General features: G+C 35.8%; 1 protein-coding gene across 2 annotated transcripts in view; it reads right to left on the bottom strand.

Moving 5' to 3' along the window:
- The window catches only part of ABCB7 (ATP binding cassette subfamily B member 7), a 162,447-nt gene that overhangs the window by 70,551 nt on the left and 69,723 nt on the right, over positions 1 to 22,173 (bottom strand). Inside the window, exons 2-4 of one of the 2 annotated variants that reach the window (XM_045995536.1) lie at positions 15,104 to 15,181; positions 12,671 to 12,757; positions 2,629 to 2,748 (exon numbers count right to left, since the gene is read on the bottom strand). In XM_045995536.1, coding sequence (XP_045851492.1) covers positions 2,629 to 2,748; positions 12,671 to 12,757; positions 15,104 to 15,181 — 285 coding nt within the window. The remainder of the gene's footprint in view (positions 1 to 2,628; positions 2,749 to 12,670; positions 12,758 to 15,103; positions 15,182 to 22,173) is intronic. The other variant, XM_045995537.1, reaches the window with a different exon arrangement.

The raw sequence follows: 22,173 nt of genomic DNA, 5'->3' as shown, positions 1-22,173 counted from the left end.
AAAATAAATCTTCCTAGTTCCAACATAATTAAATTTTTGTTTCACAGTTTCAGTATTTCACATTAGGAGTACATCTATCTTTCCAAGGTTACTTCTAATTTCTCTGAAATATTATCCCCTCACTAGAGCAAAGCTGGACTATTTACTACTCCACACACACTATATGTCCTCTCTCATCCTGTCCATGTTACTCCTATACCTATAACAATCCCACCTCAATCCAAGACTATCTCAGACATCGCCTCCTCTGTGAAACCTTTCCAGACTCTCCATCTTGGTGGTTTTTTCCTTTGAAATCACCCAATATGTGAATGGTACTTTTAAATCATTTATGACCTACTTTGCATTACAGCAATAAAATATAACTTGTTTTATCCCGTATGATTTGAGAGAAGAAATATGCTTTATTTATGTTTGAATACTCTGCAGGGCCAAGAACAGTCCTTTGTATGACAGGTTCTTTGTTTTTAAGATTTTATTTACTTATTTGACAGAAATAGTGATCACAAGTAGGTTGAGAGGCAGGCAGAGAGAGAGGGGGAAGCAGGCTCCCCACTGAGCAGAGAGCCCGACAGGGGGGCTCAATCCCAGGACCCTGAGATCATGACCTGAGCCAAAGGCAGAGGCTTAACCCACTGAGCCACCCAGGCACCCCTATGACAAGTTCTTAATGCATACTTTTAGAGTATGGAAAAGAATGAGTAAATAAAAGGCAACATACATGACATAAAGAAGAAATAAGTGATAATGACCTGGGTTCTAAAACAATAAATTAACCCTTACACATAAGAGTGGTAATCAAACCTCATTTATACGTTTCAGCAGACTTTTTTTTTTTTTTTACCAATTTTTGATGGAAATCTAAATTAATTTATTTTTATTTTAACACTTGTTTTACTACATGCCAAACACTGTTTCAAGCCTTCTGTATGTTGATTTATTTAATCCTTGTAACAACAGTATTTTACCTTATTTTACAACTTGGGAAACTGAGGCACAAAGACTAAGTAATTTGCCCAATGTTAAAATGTTAGTAAGTGCCAGAGCCCAGGAATTCTGACTCCAAAGACTACACATGTACCATGACTACATATTGTACCTAAAGATATATACTTCACTGACTTTAATCTGAATAAATTGAAATAACGCTTTTTTCCTTGCAAGTTCAGAGTCGTTATAACTGCCTTATTAAAATGTTCTACAATCATTACAGAGATAAACTGAAGAGGCTGTTAAGGTATAGAGGACCCCTGGGCACTTGGGTGGCTCAGTTGGTTAAGCAACTGCCTTGGGCTCAGGTCATGATCCTGGAGTCCTGGGTTCAAGTCCCACATCAGGCTCCCTGCTCAGCAGGGAGCTGCTTCTCCTGCTGACCTCTCTCCTCTCATGCTCTCTCTCTCAAATAAATAAAATCTTAAAAAGAAAAAAGATATAGAGGACCCCTACATTGAGTGGTACAAAAATGCCTAGCTTGGTGCAACCACTCTGGAAAACAGCATGGAGGTTCCTCAAAATGTTGAAAATAGAACTACCCTATGACCCAGCAATTGCACTACTGGGTATTTACCCTAAAGATACAAACACAGTGATCCGAAGGGGCACGTGCACCTGAATGTTTATAGCAGCAATGACCACAATAGCCAAACTATGGAAAGAACCTAGATGTCCATCAATAGATGAATGGATAAAGAAGAGGTGGTATATATATATATATATATATATATATATACACAGTGGAATACTATGCAGCCATCAAAAGAAATGAAATCTTTCCATTTGCGACGACATGGATGGAACTAGAGGGTATTATGCTTAGCGAAATAAGTCAATCGGAGAAAGACAACTATCATATGATCTCCCTGATATGAGGAAGTGGAGATGCAACGTGGGGGGTTTGGGGTGTAGGAAAAGAATAAATAAAATAAGATGGGATCAGGTGGGAGACAAACCATAAGAAACTCTTAATCTCACAAAACAAACTGAGGGTTGCTGGGGAGAGGGGGGCCGGGGGAGGGTGGTGGGGTTATGGACATTGGGGAGGGTATATGCTATGGTGAGTGCTGTGAAGTATGTAAATGTGGCGATTCACAGACCTGTACCCCTGGGGCTAAAAATACATTATATGTTTATAAAAAATGAAAAAAAAAAGAAGTCCAGCTTTTGTGGGCATTTTAAGTCTTCCTGGTTTGTTTTTTTTTTTTTTCCTCTTCACATTGTTGTTTACCACTTATGGCTATCAGTGTGCCTAAATGTGTCTTCATTCTCTTTTCAATTTACTGGGAGCTGAAAACCAAGCTTATGAGAAATATGCATTAAGAAAGAGCCAACAGGGTTCTGAGGAGATTGTTTTATAAAGTTCTTAATGCTTTGTTACAACTAATGATCCTATATCTTACACTGGTTTCAGGAGTGAATTCCATTAAGTTGAGGCTCTTAAATCTGATCCAAGATAAACTGGGCATTACCATATAATTTCTGACTGCATAAAAGAGTTATGTAAATAAGGGTCCTTAAAGTTAATAATGCTCCCCCAAAAGTAGCTTTTATAAGCTCAAGTTTTGTTATTAGAAAATGCCATACTATTTCTTAGTTACACAACAAACAATGAATAATTTCTCCTATTCTTACCTTTGCACCACCCAAAAATCCCAAGGAAATGCCAACTCTAGCTCGTAGATCTGGCCTGTCTTTGGGCCACACATAAGAAAGCATTGCTTTTATGATTTTCCGAGTATCAACATCTTTTAACTGTTGAAAGAGAGAAAACAAAGCAGTGAGTAACATGTCATTTCAAATATAACTGCATTTTAATAATGTAGAATTATGTACATATTTGAGAAAAACTTGCAAACATTACAAACATAACTTTTTTTATTCAAGTATAATTAATATATAGTGTTAATGCAATCAGTATCAAAATACCAATAATATTTTTCACAGAACTAGAACAAATAATCCTAAAATATGTACGGAATCACAAAAGACCCTGAATAGCCAAAGCAATCATGAAAAGGAAGAAGAACCCTATGATCCAGTAATCACACCACTGGGTATTTACCCAAAGAATACAAAAACACTAATTCAAAGGGATATAAGCACCCTTATGTTTATAGAAGCATTCTTTATAACAGCCAAATTATGGAAACAGCCCAACAGTCCACTGATTAATGAATGGATAAAGAAGTAGTAACATATATATATGTATATATATATACACACACAATGGAATATTACTCAGCCATAAAGAGAATGAAATCTTGCCATCTGAAATAACACTGATGGAGCTAGAGGGTGTAATGAAAGTGAAGTAAGTCAGTCAGAGAGAGACTAATACCACATGATTTTACTCATGTGGAATTTAAGAAACAAAACAAATGTGAGAAAAGAAAAAAGAGAGAGAAACATACTCTTAATTAGAAAAAAACAAACTAATGGTTACCAGCGGGGAAGGGAGTAGGGAGATGGATGAAAGATGTGATGGGTATCGGGGAAAGTACCCATCATGATGAGCACTGGGTGATACATGCAATTGCTGAATCACTATATTATACACTTGGAACTAATATTACACTGCATGATAACTGAAATTAAAATAAAAACTAAAAAAAAGACCCAAACTGGAGGTTATCATAATCCCAGATTTCAAGATACACTACAAAGCTGTAGTAATTAAAATAATATGGTACTGGCACAAAAACAGACACAAATCAATGGAAGAAAACAGAGGTCCAGAAATAAACCCGCACTTCTATGGTGAATTAATCTAAGACAAAGAAGGCAAGAATATACAACGGGAAAAAAAAACAAAACAGTCTCTTCAACAAATGGTGCTGGGAAAATTGGACAGTTACATGCAAAAGAATGAAATTGGACTGCTTGTACCATACACAAAATTCAAAATGGATAAAAGACCTAAATGTGAGACAGGAAACCATAAAGTTCCTAGAAGAAAACATCAGCAGTAATTTTTTTGACATTAGCCACAGAAACGTTTTCCTAGATGTCTCTTCTGGCAAGGAAGCAAAAGCAAAATTACACTATTGGGACTAATAAATAAATAAATAAAATAAAATAAAAATAAATAAAAAGCTTTTGCACAGTGAAGGAAACCATCAAAAAACCAAAATGACATGGGAAAAGATATTTGCACATAGTTTTTACTCTGAATCTAAGGTCAGTATCTCTCAAGCTCTAACTATCCTGGAGAAAAAGAAACTATATAAAATGCTTTTTAAAAGCGACTTATATCCCTTCATTTTTTACTTCCAGCTACAGCCATTCTCATATTGTCAAAGAATTATTCAGTAGGGGCAAGAGGACATGTACTATACATTTATTTTCCATCTATTAAGCTATCAGTACATTACACAAAATTTAATTAACATTTCAATATTTCCATCTTTGTGGTCAAAATCTTTATATACTTTTGGGCTTTTTATCAATATGTTTATTTAAAATAGTTGGAGCCCTCAATCAAAACTCATGATAAAGTAGAGTTCTAATGCAATGTTTAGGAAAGTAGGAGTCTTGGTATTAATTATAAAGCACAGAGGTTGGATTATTAAAAATTTCAACAAAAACACAATTTGCCAGTCATGTTTAATCTGACCTAAATCATCTTACATTTTTCTTTCTCTCAAGTTTTGGAGGCAACATGCCCATGAAATCTTTTTGTTTTAGTTTCAGCTTTTAGAGGCAGAATATTAAGAATCAAAACCACACTTGGTAAAGTCAAAATAAAACTAGTACATACACATTGCAAAACTACTATGTTATTATAGTTGGCAAAATAATCTCCGTTCAAAAAACTGAATTATCTACACACTTTCTGGAATAGATATTTAAAAAACTCCCCAAAAGTTAATGCTCATTGCTGGTGAAGTTGCACTGAAATGGGCGTTCTAACACAGTTAATGGGAGAGTAAACTGAAACAATCTATCCAGAAAGCATTTTGATATCTACCATCAACTTTTAAAATAATTTGCCCCTTGTGTCAAGAATTCCATTTCTGGGGGCGCCTGGGTGGCTCAGTGGGTTAAAGCCTCTGCCTTTGGCTCAGGTCATGATCCCAGGGTCCTGGGATCGAGCCCCACATCGGGCTCTCTGCTCTGTAGGGAGCCTGCTTCCTCCTTTCTCTCTGCCTGCCTCTCTGCCTAGTTGTGATTTCTCTCTGTCAAATAAATAAAATATTAAAAAAAAAAAGAATTCCATTTCTGGAAACTTATGCTTTAAAAAATACTTAAGAATATGAGCCAAACTGAATCAATTTTACCTCATAAAAATTTCTTGAATCTATTTTCACTACCAACCTAATCAAAGCTATCGTAACCTCTCACCTAAAATACTTGCAACACCCTCCTAAATGATTTCTCTGTATCCACTCTCCTCCTTGTTCAATTAGTAAACCCTGCAATCAGATATTACTCATAGTTTAAAACCCTTCTATTGCATCCTACCACTCTTAGAATGAAGATCAAAGTCCGTAACATTACTTGTGAGGCTCTGCTTGGCTTGATCCCTGACTACATCTCTAGGGATGTTTTATACCACTTTTCAGTGTTCATGCCATACTAGCTTTTTTTTCTTTTAGTGCCTCAAATATGCTATAAACTCTCCTGCCATAGGGCATTTGCATTATACCATTCATTCTGTCTGGAATAATCTCCTTCTGTGTAACACCAACTCACTCTCCAACCTCTTCCAATTAGTTAACTGCCAGCTCAAGCAGCATTTCTCCAATGAGCTCTTTCCTAACCCCAGTCAGGATCCTTGGCTGTATTCTTTCACAGGAGAGTATTCCTCCTTCCAAAGCATCCAATTCGATTATAAACTACATATGCATAAGTGTGATTATTTGATTAATATCTGCTCTCCTGTTATTATTTTGTGAGTGGCAACTTTGTTGTACCATTTAACCCAATATCAATACAGTGGCTAACACACAGTAGGTACTCTCAACAAGTATCCACTGAATAAAGGAATGAAAAATTTAGTTATAGGACGTTTATTCTTATGCTGTTTTAACAGGAAAAATTTGGAAAGAGCCTAAATGATCAATAATGGAGAACTGTAAAAACAACTTATAGTGCATGTATACCACAAAGTACAGCCATTCAGAAATATATGTAGTGACACAGAAACATCTAAAGTGAAAAAAGCAGAGTACAAAACTTATTTTTCATGTTAAAAAAAATAAGTGAGGGCGCCTGGGTGGCTCAGTGGGTTAAGCCGCTGCCTTCAGCTCAGGTCATGATCTCAGGGTCCTGGGATCGAGTCCCGCATCGGGCTCTCTGCTCAGCGGAGAGCCTGCTTCCCTTCCTCTCTCTCTGCCTGCCTCTCTTGTGATTTCTCTCTGTCAAATAAATAAAATAAAATCTTTAAAAAAAAATAAGTGATGTGTGTATGAGTTTACAAATGCAAACAAAAGGGTCTGAAAGCAATACCCCCAAAAGGGTTAAAATAAGTAGCTGTGAGTAGATGGAATCATTGATAATTTTTTACATTCTTTTTGCTTGCTTGTATTTTCTGTAGTTCATATGTAAGAAAAAATTTAGTTCACCTTGACAGAGGAAAATTACACAATTTCAAGTAGATTTATACAGCAAGGAATGGAGGAAACTGTCAAGATATAAGAAACCCAGGACAACACATTATGTTATACGGGGTAGTTTATATTATGGTTATTGCCCCCAAAGCTCAGCAAACTATTTTTCTAGCTTAAGTCTCAGTTTACTGTGTAAAGAGCAACAGAAATAAAACTGTTCATATTGTACTAAATACAGGACTATATTCTGGCTGCTTTAAAGATATAAGGTGGCAAAAACATGAAATGCCAAAAGTACAGTTGTTAATGTTTTATTTCATACACACATATACTCATATATGCTCTCGTAACCAGTAAGGTATTTTTAAAAATGGGAATAAGGCTATAATTTTAAAATTCACTTTTTCCAATCAAACTATTACTAAATAAATATAACTTAATGCATTACAACACAAATTGAGGCATTTCAACCACTTTCCCATTTCACAAGTTTTATCTGTCTTATTTTTCTTGGTGGAATAATGACAAAAAGGCCCTGTTTCTGCATATCTTTCTAAACATTCTCTCCTATCAAAACCTTCTACAATAAACCCCAAAATTTTTCAATAAGGATACAGAGGTTATGGCTAAGAGCAAGAAAATTATTCTAGTTGGCTTAATAGTACATAAAATGTCACCATTTCATTTAACAAAATGGGTTCTGAAGTTGTGTAATCATGCATTATGAATCCATTCAGCTATAAAGTATATGACTTCAGTTTCACATTAGCTAAATTTGAAAAGTATCTTTTTTTAAGTTGAGCCCAAATCAAAAAGGCATATTATTAGAGGCTGAGGCACACTTTTAAAGGATTTCAAACCAACTCATTCTTGCTGCACGAGAGTAAAATAACACTGGAGGTCTCAATACAGATCCTGAAAGCACACACCATCTTTCAAAATCACCAGAGTCATCATACTGTGGATACCCACAATTCATACACTGGACAGACAATGGTAATCCCGAAAGACAAAAGGGTTATCTAAAGCCATAAGCTTGAGACCAAATTCAAAATCACCTTCATTTCAACTTATTTTCATTTCAGTCTAAGCATCACAAATAGCATAGATACCCCTTTAAGATCACATTCTTAAAGAAAGGGTGGAAAATACAAGGAATGGTTAAGGAGGATGATAAGAAACTGGCTTTTCTGAAAACATAGTGTATAAGGAGTATTAGAGGGGAAAAAAAAACAATGATTTAAGGAAAGGAAGTTCCTTCTCAGGGGTCAAAATTCCTGAAGCGATCATATCGTAATTTTTGATATCATTAATTTTTATTTAAGCCTCACTTACATGTAAAAAGGAAACATGAAATTCCTTCACTTTTCTGTTCATCATTATTTTCACAATAAGTAAAATTTAAAAGTTATTTTAAAAAATGAACTATGGGGGCACCTGGGTGGCTTAGTGGTTTAAGCCTCTGCCTTTGGCTCAGGCAATGATCTCAGGGTCCTGGGATCGAGCCCCGCAGCAGGCTCTCTGCTCCGCAGGGAGCCTGCTTCCCCATCTCTCTCTGCCTGCCTCTCTGCCTACTTGTGATTTCTCTCTGTCAAATAAATAAATAAAACCTTTTAAAAAAATGAACTATGATGACATATCATGATAACAAAATTTGAATGTTACAGAAATATCATTAAAGGGCTTATAAAAGTAGAAATGAATCTATTTTCCTCTTTGCTAACAATAAATATAATAAGACCTTCTTGCTATAGCTAAGTAACTTCAAATTTTAAATGTGGAACTGACATTTTAAGCTCTATTAAAACTAGTACTATGTTAGTATGAGGAATAAACACTTTTACAAGTCTCAAATACATACTGGAATTAGCTTGCCATAATAAAGGGAATCAATTTGGATTCAGAAAGAAAACACAAAGGTAATACAGGAAAGAATTCAAATAGGCTCCCTATACCTCTATATGGTAACAAATTGTATCTTTTGATAACATCAAAGAGCCGTGAAAGAGGAGATGAAAATGAAAATAAGGTGGGCCGACAGAAAAAAAGCAGGTGCCACAAAAAGAAACCTGATATCAGAAATAATGCTCAGTAAATATTTATTCAATTAATAAATTATTTTATCTATTCTTAAACACAGGATGACAAACTGTTACTTATATTCAGGAGAATACTTATTACTTGATGTATTAAGTCATCATAACTTCTGACAGGTTTTAAAATATTTACTTATTTGGTATTAATATGTAGTTTCATAAGCCTTATGAGGCTGGGCAGGTAAAAGAAATAATGAAGGAGGGCGCCTGGGTGGCTCAGTGGGTTAAGCCTCTGCCTTCGGCTCAGGTCATGATCCCAGGGTCCTGGGATCAAGTCCCGCATCGGGCTCTCCGCTCAGCGGGGAGCCTGCTTCTCCCTCTCTCTCTGCCTGCCTCTCTGCCTACTTGTAATCTCTGTCTGTCAAATAAATAAATAAATAAAACCTTAAAAAAAAAAAAGAAATAATGAAGGAATACCTACTTATATACAGGGAGCTGAAACAGCACAATCATAGCATGGTGGGCCAAAAACAAACGCAGAAATAAAACAGGAAGCCTCTGACCCAACTGGGTATAAGTGGAAAGCCACAAACTGCACTGTTTATATGCAGTAGTACTGAATGCAACAGTATGACCTGAGAGAGAGATGTAGTCTCTCACAGCCATAAACGCTATAAGTGAATACCTATAACTAGTAACTATGTGGATAGGGCACAAAAAGGACAAAAAGAAAATCAAAGCACCTCTGGAGCAGCTCACTTGGTAGAATTTTAAGATATTGAAGAAAACTGCATATTAATAAGCTAAATATGTGTTTTGTTTCTCAGGTCAGTAATTTTTTATCATTCAGCAGAAAAGGTTGTCAAGCATTGAAGCAAGAACAATTTTTTCCACTAAGAGTCCACTGCTTCCAAGGGTGTACAGCTCACTGGGTTCTGATAAGAAAATAAAAGAGTATGAAAAAAGAAAATGATCATTTGATAAAGGTAACAGAATCACTTTTTCTTTAACTGATGTGGAATGTATCTAAGAATTCTAGTTTAAAAGACATTCCTGCGGGACACCTGGGTGGCTCAGTTGCTTAAGTGTCTGCCTTTGGCTCAAGGTCATGATCCCAGGCTCCTAGGATCAAGCCCTACATTGGGCTCCCTGCTCAGAGGGAAGTCTTCTCCCTCTGCCTGCCGCTCCCCCTTGCTTGTGTTCTCTCTCTCTGCCAAATAAATTTTTTTTTTAAATCTTTAAAAAAAAGACATTCCTGAATTGAGAGGCACCTGCCTGGCTCAGTCAGTAGAGCATGGGACTCTTGATCTTGGGGTCACAAGTTTGAGCCCCAGAGTGGGTGCAGAGATTACTTTAAAAAAAAAAGACATTCTTGAATTCTAATAGCAAGAAATTTTCTAATCTTAGATCAAGGGACTAGTTAAAGACACTACTTTGGGGCAAAATCTGTGGTGAGGAAAAATAAAATATATACTAAAAACTTCGGGTTCAATTTGTTTTGTATAAATGTGCACTACAGACTGAATGTTTTCTCCCAAAAGAACCAATTTAGCAGCAGATAATTTGGAAGTAACCAAAGTGGACAGTGGAAACTGTCCAGAGAAGAGAATTGTTGTTTCACTCCAGGCTAAAGATAACTAAGTACAAATAAAGGAATAAATTCAACCACTACTTCAATATTGTTAGAAATAACAGTGGTTTGATAAAAGCAAGGTCAAAAGACAAGCAAGTTGAACAGAAGTCTAATGGAAAAATCAAGAGTAACTGAAAACTATTCCAGTATTACTGGGGATATAAGTATATAGTAGGTTTATGGATGGGAGATGAAAGATATACTATCAGGAAAAACTTTACTATTATTGTTACTTTCTCTATACCTTAAGGTTTGTTTTCTATACTCTGTTGGTCTAATACCACAAATGAAGAGTTTATCTAGCAGTGAAAAGGCCCTAAAACTAGCTTATGGTACATATGAGATGCATCGTTACCCATAAGTCAATTTAATAGCATAATAAAAACATTACAAGCTGACTGATTTCACAATGGCCAATCCATTAGTCCTCTATCCCAAAGAGAAGTCAATTGGAAAAATCAAATAAAGATCGTAAGGCTGCGTGATGATGAATAAAATCAGAGCTAGAAAACAGCCTCTCCAAGTTATCCAGGTATTCCTGTCCATTGGTCTAAGTGTGCACTCATCTTAACAAGCCTGGAAATTCATTATTCCATTATCTTCCCAAACCTACAATTCTTAAAAATTCCACATTGCTGTTCCACTCCTTTTGATTATATTAAGATTTGTACCAAAGCTCTCTGACTGCTCTAGTAAGTGCTAATCTTTCTTTTAATACTACTAGCCTCTGACTATATCCAATAAAGATCTGTTGCTAAAATAAAAAAAAGTATGTCAAGCAAAGTCTGGAAAGTCATCCTTATTTTAAGTTCTTCATTACTCATTTTATAATGAGCACAGAATGAACTAAATTTACTAATATATGATTCTTAATAGGACAGTAAAAAAGTTTAAACACAGGAGTAGAGCACCAAAATTCTTCAAAAATCTGAAGATTCTATTATAAAACAATTTCTTAATTTGTCTATTTTAAAAACAAGAGCTTCCAAATACTGAAACTATCACTCTTTTTTCATAATCCCTTTTACTACAGGGACTGGGTAAACAAATGATTTGAATACCTTCTGAGCAGCATTATTAATTTTTATTAGTAGTGTTAAGAATACAAAAGTGGTGCAGCCCATTGTGGAAAACACTACGGAGGTTCCTCAAAAAGTTAAAAATAGGGGCGCCTGGGTGGCTCAGTGGATTAAGCCGCTGCCTTCGGCTCAGGTCATGATCTCAGGGTCCTGGGATCGAGCCCCGCATCGGGCTCTCTGCTCTGCGGGGAGCCTGCTTCCTCCTCTCTCTCTGCCTGCCTCTCTGCCTAATTGTGACCCCTCTCTCTGTCAAATAAATAAATAAAATCTTTAAAAAAAAATAAAAAAATAAAAGTTAAAAATAGAACTACTTTGCCATCTGGCAATCTCACAACTGGCTATTTACACAAGGAATATAAGCACACTAATTCAAAAGGATATATGCACCCCATGCTTACAACAGTATTATTTAGAATAGCCAAGATATGGAAGTAGCCCAAGTGTCCATCAAGTGACAAATAAAGAAGATGTGGTATGCATGTATGTATGTATGTATGCATGTTTGTGTATACACACACACACACAAACAGGAATATTATTAAGCCATAAAAATGAAATCTTGCCATTTCCAACGACATGGACAGAGCTGGAGAGTATAATCCTAAGTGAAATAAATCAGAGAAAGACAAATACCCACATGATTTCAGTCATATGAAATTTAAGAAACAAAACAAGAAAAGGGAAAAAAATAAGAGGGAGAGAGACAAAGTAAGAAACAGACTCTTAATTATAAAGAACAAACTGATGGTTACCAGAGGGTAGATGGTTGGGGAAATGGGTTAAATAGGTGATGGGGATTAAAGAATGCACTTGTTGTGATGAGCACGGTGATATATGGGAAGCACTGAATCACTATATTGTACACCTGAAACACTGTGTTAACTCACTGGATTTAAAATAAAATTTTTTAAAAAATAATATGGATAATTAAATAAATGGATGAGGTAAATGGAGGATTTATCAGGAAGCCACCGGGCATTCTAGGATCTTTCTAAACTTAGTATAGGGAAGGAGAAATGATAACCTCAAAACACACACACACAAATTGCTTTTAAGTGCTAAATCTAATTTACCTATTTATTTATAAGATTGGATTATATAAAAAATAACCTCAACCAATGCTATTTTAAATAAAGAACTAAAACGTTTAGGTTGATAACTTTTTTTCGTTTTTAGAAAATCATGTAATTTTTTTGTTTTAAGCCCAAGAGAATGTCATCCATATAACGATGTTCAATTCATAAGGTTCTGTATTAGAAAACCTATAGTTACATGAGTCAATCAAAATATTCCAGAATATAATCATCTTGAATGTGTGTGTGTTCTATGCAAGCATAAACATGTATAAGAATTTCCATTTACTTTATTTGCTCTTACCCCTTCTTTTGGGTCTGTGTGCAGTCCTCCTCCTGCATGACCATGCCAACATGTCCTCTTTTCTATCAGTGGCCAGGCCTGGAGACCCTAGTTGAAGATGATACCAAGTTGTCCATCAGCTATTACAGAATTTCAGATCTTTAAAATCTAATGTCCCATACAAATTCATAGGCATAGCTTCTAGCTTAGCATAACAAAGCAAAACACCCTCACAATTAGCTTATGGATACACTTACACAAAGAATAAAACTATATATTAATATACTTATATTAATATAATATTATATATTAATATAACTATATATAACTAATACTTATACAGAAGTTACTTTCTCTAAATAGCTTTTGAAATGTTTGAAAACTTATTACACTTCTACTTGACTTATACCAGCTTTCTTACTGTCATTTGCTATTACAGTACTATGTAAACAATTACTCTGTCACTGGCAAGCAAAATGTGTCATACAGTTAACTAATTATATTTCACTTGCTTTACACATGTATACATATTTTTTGCTTTACTGTTCATTTTACATAGCTGATTCTTTTCCTTATTCTTGCTTCTGTGTGTTTCTGTACAAGTATTTTTTTTAAAGATTTTATTTATTTATTTGACAGAGAGAGATCATAAGTAGGCAGAGAGGCAGGCAGAGAGAGTGAGAGGGAAGCAGGGTCCCTGCCGAGCAGAGAGCCCAATGTGGGACTCGATCCCAGGACCCTGAGATCATGACCTGAGCCGAAGGCAGCGGCTTAAACCAATGAGCCACCCAGGCGCCCCATCTGTACAAGTATTTTTAATACTTCCTATCTGTCTGTCATATGCTACAGTAATACGCACGCATGTTTTGTCTTTCTTATTACATGGCAAATTTTTTGAAATTAAAGACAGTCTCTTTTATTCTTGTATCTCCCATGGCCTATGCCAGTGCCTTGCACACGAGCAGAGTAGATTTCAATGCTTAATGAATTAGCTTATAGAACACAGCTATCTATAAATCTCCCAACTAGCCTTGAAAATATGCAAACATCTTGCCTACTTTAAAGAAAGGTCTTAAGACTGATTCTTAGACTAGATAAACATAAAAGTCTTACTGGAGAAAATATAATAGTCATTTGAGAAAATAAAATAGTTAATATTTTAATAATAACAGTAAAGATTAGGCTCAAAATTGAAGCTTGCTAATATTTAGAGGTTTTCCTCAATTAAAACATACTTAAAAAATGCATATAGTTAATTCATTAACTATTATTATAGTTATATTATATATATAGTTATATTATATAATAATATTATTATATTATTATAGTTATTATATATTAATATATTATATATATAATATATTAATATATATTATATATATTAATATATAATATAATATATATTAATATATTATATATATTATTAACTATAATAATAGTTAATGAATTAATGAAAGGCAAGCTCTTTACAAACACAAATGTGTATCAATGCCAAATCATAACAGCATGAGCTTTGGGCTAAGCCATGAAAATAGAATCACAAAAGGCAAAAGTGTCTTCTTATTCACACCAGCTGAGAACAAAAAAATAATTGCCATAAATGGGTTACTGATTCTTGGATCAATAATCTTAAAGTATTTTTAAAGGGAAAACATCAAAATAGGAGTTTTTGTCTGACAATATCTTCTTGCAACACTTTTTTCTGAAAGACTAAGCAACAAATTATATCAAGGGGTCTGATGAATACCACACAAGATAATGAGGTCTTTGACAAAGCAAATGATTAAAATGTAATTCACTTTTACAGCCTCTGCATAAATTAGAACAAACTCTTATACCTTGTAATGGCAAATAACTGCTAATCAAAAAGAAATAATAAAGGAAGTACTCAGGGTTTAGGTTATCTTCTAATTTTCTAGCTCTTTTCTATCTTGGAGAATTGCCTCTATAATTTTAGAGCACTGAGAAATTTCTGTCTTTCACTTACATTAACAATGAAAAATAACCCTTATCAACAAGTAAACTAAGTATGAGGCTCTAATAAGCTTAGAGTCCCTTGATACTCTGCCATCCGAACATCTTCAAAGGTAAAGGAACTTCACTCACTTGAAAAGCTTACAGCAAGTATTCCATATATCACATACAAAGTACTGGGGAAAATTTAAGTGTCAACAAACTGCCATTGCATTTATAAAAGCATTCTAAAAATGTTACTGTAGCTGGCACTGATCTCAAGAGAGTGTGACAGAGTTCTCCAGTAGAAAAACAATCAAGATATCTATCCCTGTTTCTACTAACAAGAACACACTTTCTTATTCATCTTTCAGTATTTAGAAAAAATAAAAAGTATTTTGAAAGAAATGAGAAACACAAAATATGTAGTATAAATTTGAAAATGCTCAAAGGGCTTGCAAATTTTTTGAGTTATATGTAGAAGTATCTGCTCAATCTTACCCTGGTAACATCTAATATCTGTCTTGAGTTGGCTTTTCCCAGTCTCTGCCATATAGTATGTCTCAATGACTCTGGGATCTGTGGAGGAGAAAAAAAGGAGGAAAATTTTTCAGAATAAACAATTAATATTAAAAGATTTCCTCTAAAAAAAAAAAAGATTTCCTCTATTCTCCTGTATACAACTGTTAGGTCAATCTGGTCATTGAGGGTGACTATTTCCCTCTTGACCTTCTGACTGGTTGATCTATTGACTGACGTAAGTGGGGTGTTAATGTTCTCTACTATTACTGTATTACTACCAATTTCTTCCTTTACATCTTTTAATAGTTGCTTTATACATTTAGGTGCTTCCATGATGGGTGCATAGATATTTATAATTGTTATATTCTTGATCTGGATTGTTCCCTTTAACAGTATGTAGTGTTCTACTTTGTATCTTGTTCCAGTCTTTGTTTTAAAGAGTATTTTGTCCATTATAAGTATGGCTACCCCAGCTTTCCTTTCACTTCATTTGCATGATAAATGTTTTTCCATGCCTTCACTATTAATCCACATGTCTTTAGGTCTGAAAGGAGTTTCTTACAGGAAGCATACAGATGAGTCTTGCAATTTTGTCAATTCAGTCAGCCTATGTCTTTTAATTGAAGCATTCAGTCCATTTATACTTAAATAAATTGATAGGTATGTACTTAATTGCCATTTTTTACTTGTTTTACAGTTTTCTTATAGGTCTTTTCTTGCTCTCTTCCCTTGTGGTTTGATGGCATTCTTTAGTGTTATGCTTGGATTCTTTTCTTTTTATTTTTTGTGTATCTACTACAGGTTTCGGAGTTGTGGTTACCATTAGGTTCATATAAAACATCTAAAGTGTGTAGCAGTCTACATTCAGTTTGTAGTCACTTAAGATCAAACCCATTCTAAAAGTACTCAACTTTTTACCACCTCCACATTTTATGTGTATGATGTCATACTTTACATCCTTTTGTCAATCCTTTGATTTTTGAATATACAACTGACTTGAATGTTTTTGTATTTAACCTCCACACTGGTTCTATAAGTCATTAATCTACTATTTTTATTTTATGTTTGCATTTACTTGTAAAATTTTTTCCTTTCATAATGTTCTTACTCCTGATTGTGGCCTTTTCTTTCCACTGAAAGAGTTCCCACTACTTTTTCTTAAAGGTCAGTGTAAAGGTTATGAATTCCTTCAATTTTTATTCATCTGGGAAATACTTTATCTCTCCTTCTATCCTGAGTGATAACCTTGCTGGGTAAAGTATTCTTGACTGCAGATTTTTTCCTTTCAGCATTTTAAATACATCATGCCACTTTCTTATTAACTGCAATATTTCCAAAGAGAAATCAGCTGATAGCCTTATGGAGTATCCCACATGATATACATAATATATACACAAAATTCCATCCAAAAATAGCATAATACATTTTTTAAGTACTCATGGAATATTTTCAGGACAGACCACACCTAGGCCACAAAACAAGTCTCGACGAATTCTAAAAGACTGAAGTCATTATCATACATGTTTTCTGACCATAATGGTAGGAGCGAGGAGGAATTAGTTAGAAGAACAATTTGAAAAGAATACAAACACATGGAGGCTAAATAACATGCTACTAAGCAAGGAATGGGTCAACCAAGGAATCAAAGAGAAATAAAAAGAAAAAAACATGGAGATAAAGGAAAATGAATACACAAGAGTATAAAATCTTTGAGAGGCAAAAAGCTCTGCTAAGAGGAAAGCTTATAGCAATAGAGGCCTACTTCAAGAAACAAGAAAAATCTAAAATAATCAACCTGAAGGAGTTATAAAAAGAAGAATACACAAAGTGCAAAGCAAAATAGAGACTATTTAAAAAAAACAATAGAAGAGATCAATGAAACCAGGAGCTGCTTCTACAAGAAGATTTAAAAAAAAAAAAAACTGATGAACCCTAGGACAGACTCATCAAGAAAAAAGAGAAATGACTCAAATAAACAAAATCAGAACTTACGGAGAAATAACTGACACCATAGAAATACAGGATTACAAGAGAATAGTATGAAAACCTTGGGAAACAAGAAGAAATAAAGTCCTAGAAACATAAAACCTTCCAACACTAATCAGAAAGAAAGAGAGGGAGGAGAAGGATGGTGGAGGAACAGGACACCTAAATATCGTCGGGTCCCAGGAGTTCAGCTAGTTAGTTAACAAACCATTCTGAACACCTACTAACTCAACAGGAAATCAAAGAGAAGAAGAGCAGCAATTCTAAGAACAGAAAAGCAACCAGTTTCTGGAAGGTAGGACATGTGGAAAAGTGAATCTGAGGTGATGTATGGGAAGACAGATCACGGGAGGGAGAGGCCACCTCCCGGCAAGCGGTAGACTAACAGAGCACAAAACTGGAACTTACAGAAGTCTCCTCCATAGAGGGACATTGCTCCAGAGGCTAAGCAACGGGGTGTAGCTCTTGCAGAGACAGTGTGGTCTCAGGACCCACAGGGTCAAAAAAAGACTGGGATATGTGTCTGAGGCAGAGTTCCAAGGTATCACAGTAGAGAAGCCAGCTGCAGACACGGAGTCAAGGAGTGGGCTCTGAGCTCGGGGTTACTGTAAACCGTGATCCGAGGCAGAGTTGGGCCACTGCTCTTCATGCAGGGACACCACAAGTGGCAGATATGGGGAGAAACACTTCTTGCTCCTCCAGGAGGAGAGACACAGGAGTGCACTACAGGAATCGGCTGGGTTTGGAGACTCCAAACAGGGCAGTGTGCCAGAGGTAGAAATGCTTGGTCACAGGCTGGATGAGCACAGAGTGCAATGGGAGACCAGGGAGATGGGAGTGATTGACTGCTTTTCTAGGAATTGCTTTGGGATGGAATATTCTGAATGTATCTGTGATGTTCTTATGGTCTAGTGTGTCATTTGTTTAAGATTTTATGTATTTATTTGACAGAAATCACAAGTAGGCAGAAAAGCAGGCAGAGAGAGAGGAGGAAGCAGGCTCCCTGCTGAGGAGAGAGCCCGATGTGGGGCTCGATCCCAGGACCTGGGATCATGACCCCAGCTGAAGGCAGAGGCTTTAACCCACTGAGCCACGCAGGCGCCCCCTAGTGTGTCATTTCAAGCCTTTATTTCCTTGTTGATCTTTCACTTAGATGTTCTGTCCATTTCAATCAGGGGGTGTTAAAGTCCTCTATTATTATTGTATTATTTTCAATGTGTTTCTTTGATTTTGTTATTAATTGGTTTATATGGTTGGCTGCTCCCACGTTAGGGGCATAGATATTTAAAATTGTTAGCTCTTCTTGTTGGACCAAGCCTTTAAGTATGATATAGTGCCCTTCCTCATCTCTTATTATAGTCTTTGGTTTAAAATATAATTTATCTGCTACAAGGAATGCCACCCCAGCTTTCTTTTGATGCCCATTAGCATGGTAAATTGTTTTCTACCCCCTCACTTTAAATCTGGAGGTGTCTTTGGGTCTAAATGAGTCTAAATGGGTGTAAAATGAGTTTCTTGTAGGCAGTACAATAACACTAAGGGGAAAGTATACAGCAATACAAGCCTTTCTTGAGAAATGAGAAAGGTCTCAAATATACAACCTAACCCTACACCTAAAGGACCTGGAGAAAGAACAGCAAAGAAAGCCTAAACCCAGCAGAAGAGAAATAATAAAGATCAGAGCAGAAATATATAAGATAGAAAACAAAAGAATGGTAGAACAGATCAATCAAAGTAGGAGCTGGTTCTCTGAAAGAATAAGATGGATAAACCCCTGGCCAGACTTAACAAAAAGAAAAGAGAAAGGACCCAAATTAATAAAGTCATGAGTGAAAGAAGAGAGATCATAACCAATACCAAAGAAATACAATTGTCAGAACATATTATGAGCAACTATATACCAGCAAATTTAACAATCTGGAAGAAATCAATGAGACATACAAACTATCAAAACTGAACCAGAAAGAAATAGAAAACCTGAACAGACCCATAACCAGTGAGGAGATAAAAGCAGTAATCAAAAATCTCCCAAATAAAAAAAAAAAAAGAGCCCAGGGTCAGACAGCTTTCCATGGGAATTCTACCAAACATTTAAAGAATTAATACCTATTCTCCCCAAACTGTTTCAAAAAATAAAATGGAAGGAAAACTTTCCAAACTCATTTTATGAGGCCAGCATTACCTTGGTCCCAAAACCAGATGAAGACCCCATCAAAATGAAGAATTACAGACCAATATACCTGACGAACACAGATGGCAAAATTCTCACCAAAATACTAGCCAATAGGATCCAATACTACATTAAAAAGATTATTCACCACAACAAAGTGGGATTTATTCCTGGGGTGCAAGGTTGGGTCAACATCCACAAATCAATCAATATGATACAATACATTCATAAAAGAAAGAACAATAGATGCTAAAAAAGCATTTGATAAAGTACAGCATCCTTTCTTGTTCAAAACTGTTCCCAGTGTAGGTACAGAGGATACATACCTCAATATCATTAGAGCCATCTATGAAAAACCCACAGCGAATATCATTCTCAATGGGGAAAAAAAGAGCTTTCCCTCTAAGGTCAGGAATACAGCAGGGTTGTCCACTATCACCACTGTTATTCAAAATAGTACTAGAAATCCTAGCCTCAGCAATGAAACAACAAAAAGAAATAAAAGGCATCTGAATCAGCAAAGAAGAAGTCAAACTCTCACTCTTTGTAGATGACATGATACTTTATGTGGAAAACCCAAGACTCCACTCTAAAACTGCCAGAACTCATACAGGAATTCAGTAAAGTGGCAGGATATAAAATCAATGCACAGAAATCAGCTGCATTTCTATACACCAACAGCAAGACAGAAGAAAGGCAAATTAAGGGGTTGATCCCATTTACAACTGCACCTCAAACCATAAGATATCTACAAATAAAGCTAACCAAAGAGGCAAAGAAGCTGTACTCAGAAAACTATGAAGTACTCATGAAAAAAATTGAGGAAGACACAATGAAATGGAAAAACGTTCCATGCTCATAGATTGGAAGAACAAATGCTGTGAAAATGCCTATGCTACCTAAAGCAACCTACACAGTTAATGCAATACCTATCAAAGTCCCATCATTTCTTTTTTCAAAGAAATGGAACAAATAATCCTAAATTTAAATGGAACCAGTAAAGACCCAAAAAAGCCAGAGGGATGTTGGAAACAACAACAAAAAAAACCCCCAAAGTTGGAAGCATTGCACTTCCTGATTTCAAGCTCTATTACAAAGCTGCAATTATCAAGACAGTATGGCACAATAACAGACACATAGATCAATGGAATGGAATGGACCCTCAACTCCATGGTCAAATAATCTTCGACAAAGTAGGAAAGAATGTCCAGTGGAAGAAAGACAGTGTCTTCAACACATGGTGTTGGGAAAATTGGACAGCCACATGTAGAAGAATGAAACTGGACCATTCCCTTACACAACACACAAAAATAGACTCAAAATGGATGAAAGACCTCAATGTGAGACAGGAATCCATCAAAATCCTAGAGGAGAACATGGGCAGCAACCTCTTCAACCTCAGCTGCGGCAACTTCTTCCTAAGACATCACCAAAGGCAAGGGAAGCAAGGGCAAAAATGAAATCTTGGGACTTCATCAAGATCAAAACATTTTGCACAGCAAAGGAAACAGTCAACAAAACCAAAAGACAACTGACAGAATGGAAGAAGATATTTGCAAATGAAATATCAGATCAAGGGCTAGTATCCAAAATCTTTAAAGAACTTATTAAACTCAATACCCATAGGACAAATAATCCAATCAAGAAATGGGCAGAAGATATGAATAGACATTTCTCCAAAGAAGACACAAATGGCCAATAGACACATGAGAAAATGTTCCACCTAACTTGGCATCAGGGAAATACAAATCAAAACCACAACAAGATACTACCTCGCACCAGTCAGAATGGCCAAAATTAACCAGTCTAGAACTGACCGGTGTTGGCAAGGATGCAGAGAAAGGGGAACCCTCCTACACTATTGGTGGGAATGCAAGCTCGTGTAGGAACTCTGCAAAATAGTATGGAGGTTCCTCAAAAAGTTGAAAATAGAGTGACCCTATGACCCAACAATCACACTACTGGGTATTTACCCTAAAGATATAAATGTAGTGATCCGAAGGGGTACGTGCACCTGAATGTTTGTAGCAGCAATGTCCACAATAGCCAAACTATGGAAAGAACCTAGATGTCCATCAACAGATGAATGGATAAAGATGTGGTGTATACATATACAATGGAGTACTATGCAACCATCAAAAAACCCCAAATCTTGCCATTTGCAATGACGTGGATGGAACTGGAGGATATTATGCTAAGCAAAACAGGTCAATGAGAGAAAGACAATTATCATATGGTCTCTCTGATATGAGGAACTTGAGAGGTAGGGTGAGGAGTCGTGTGGGGTAGCGAGGGAAAAAAATGAAACAAGATGGGACTGGGGAGGGAGAAAAACCTTAAGGTACTCTTCCTCTCAGGAAACAAACTGAGGGTTGCTGGGGGGTAAGGAGGGAGAGACAGGATGGCTGGGTGATGGACACTGGGGAGGGTATGTGCTATGGTGAGTGCTATGAATTGTGTAAGACTGATGATTCACACACCTGTACCCCTGAAGCAAATAATACATTTTATGTTAATAAAAATATATATATTCTTCTTCTTTTGATGGTTTTCCCAGCTGGTACCAAATATAAAAAAAAAATTCTTAGCACAGACACCTTCTATTAATAGGTGGCATACTGGATTTGTCTCAAGGGTCATATATTGCCGATTCTTGCTCTAGATGACTTTAAAATCCCAGCAGCCTCCAAAGATTCTGTGAATGTCATAGCAAAGCAAATGGAAACACATCCACCAAAAAAAAAAAAAAAAAAAAAAGACGCCACTTTCACCATCACAGAAAACCAACTCATGAACAAACAATATCCACAAAATTCCCCTCTTCCTCAAACAAATTTTTACATCTCTTGGGGCTTAACACTAGCAGCAAGACCTATTTAGTGCATAGCATAAT

This window comes from Meles meles, chromosome X (genome assembly GCF_922984935.1).
Source record: "Meles meles chromosome X, mMelMel3.1 paternal haplotype, whole genome shotgun sequence".
NCBI classification, from domain to species: Eukaryota; Metazoa; Chordata; class Mammalia; order Carnivora; family Mustelidae; genus Meles; species Meles meles.
Note: the sequence above shows the minus strand (reverse complement) of the source record. Positions and strands in the feature narration are given on the sequence as shown.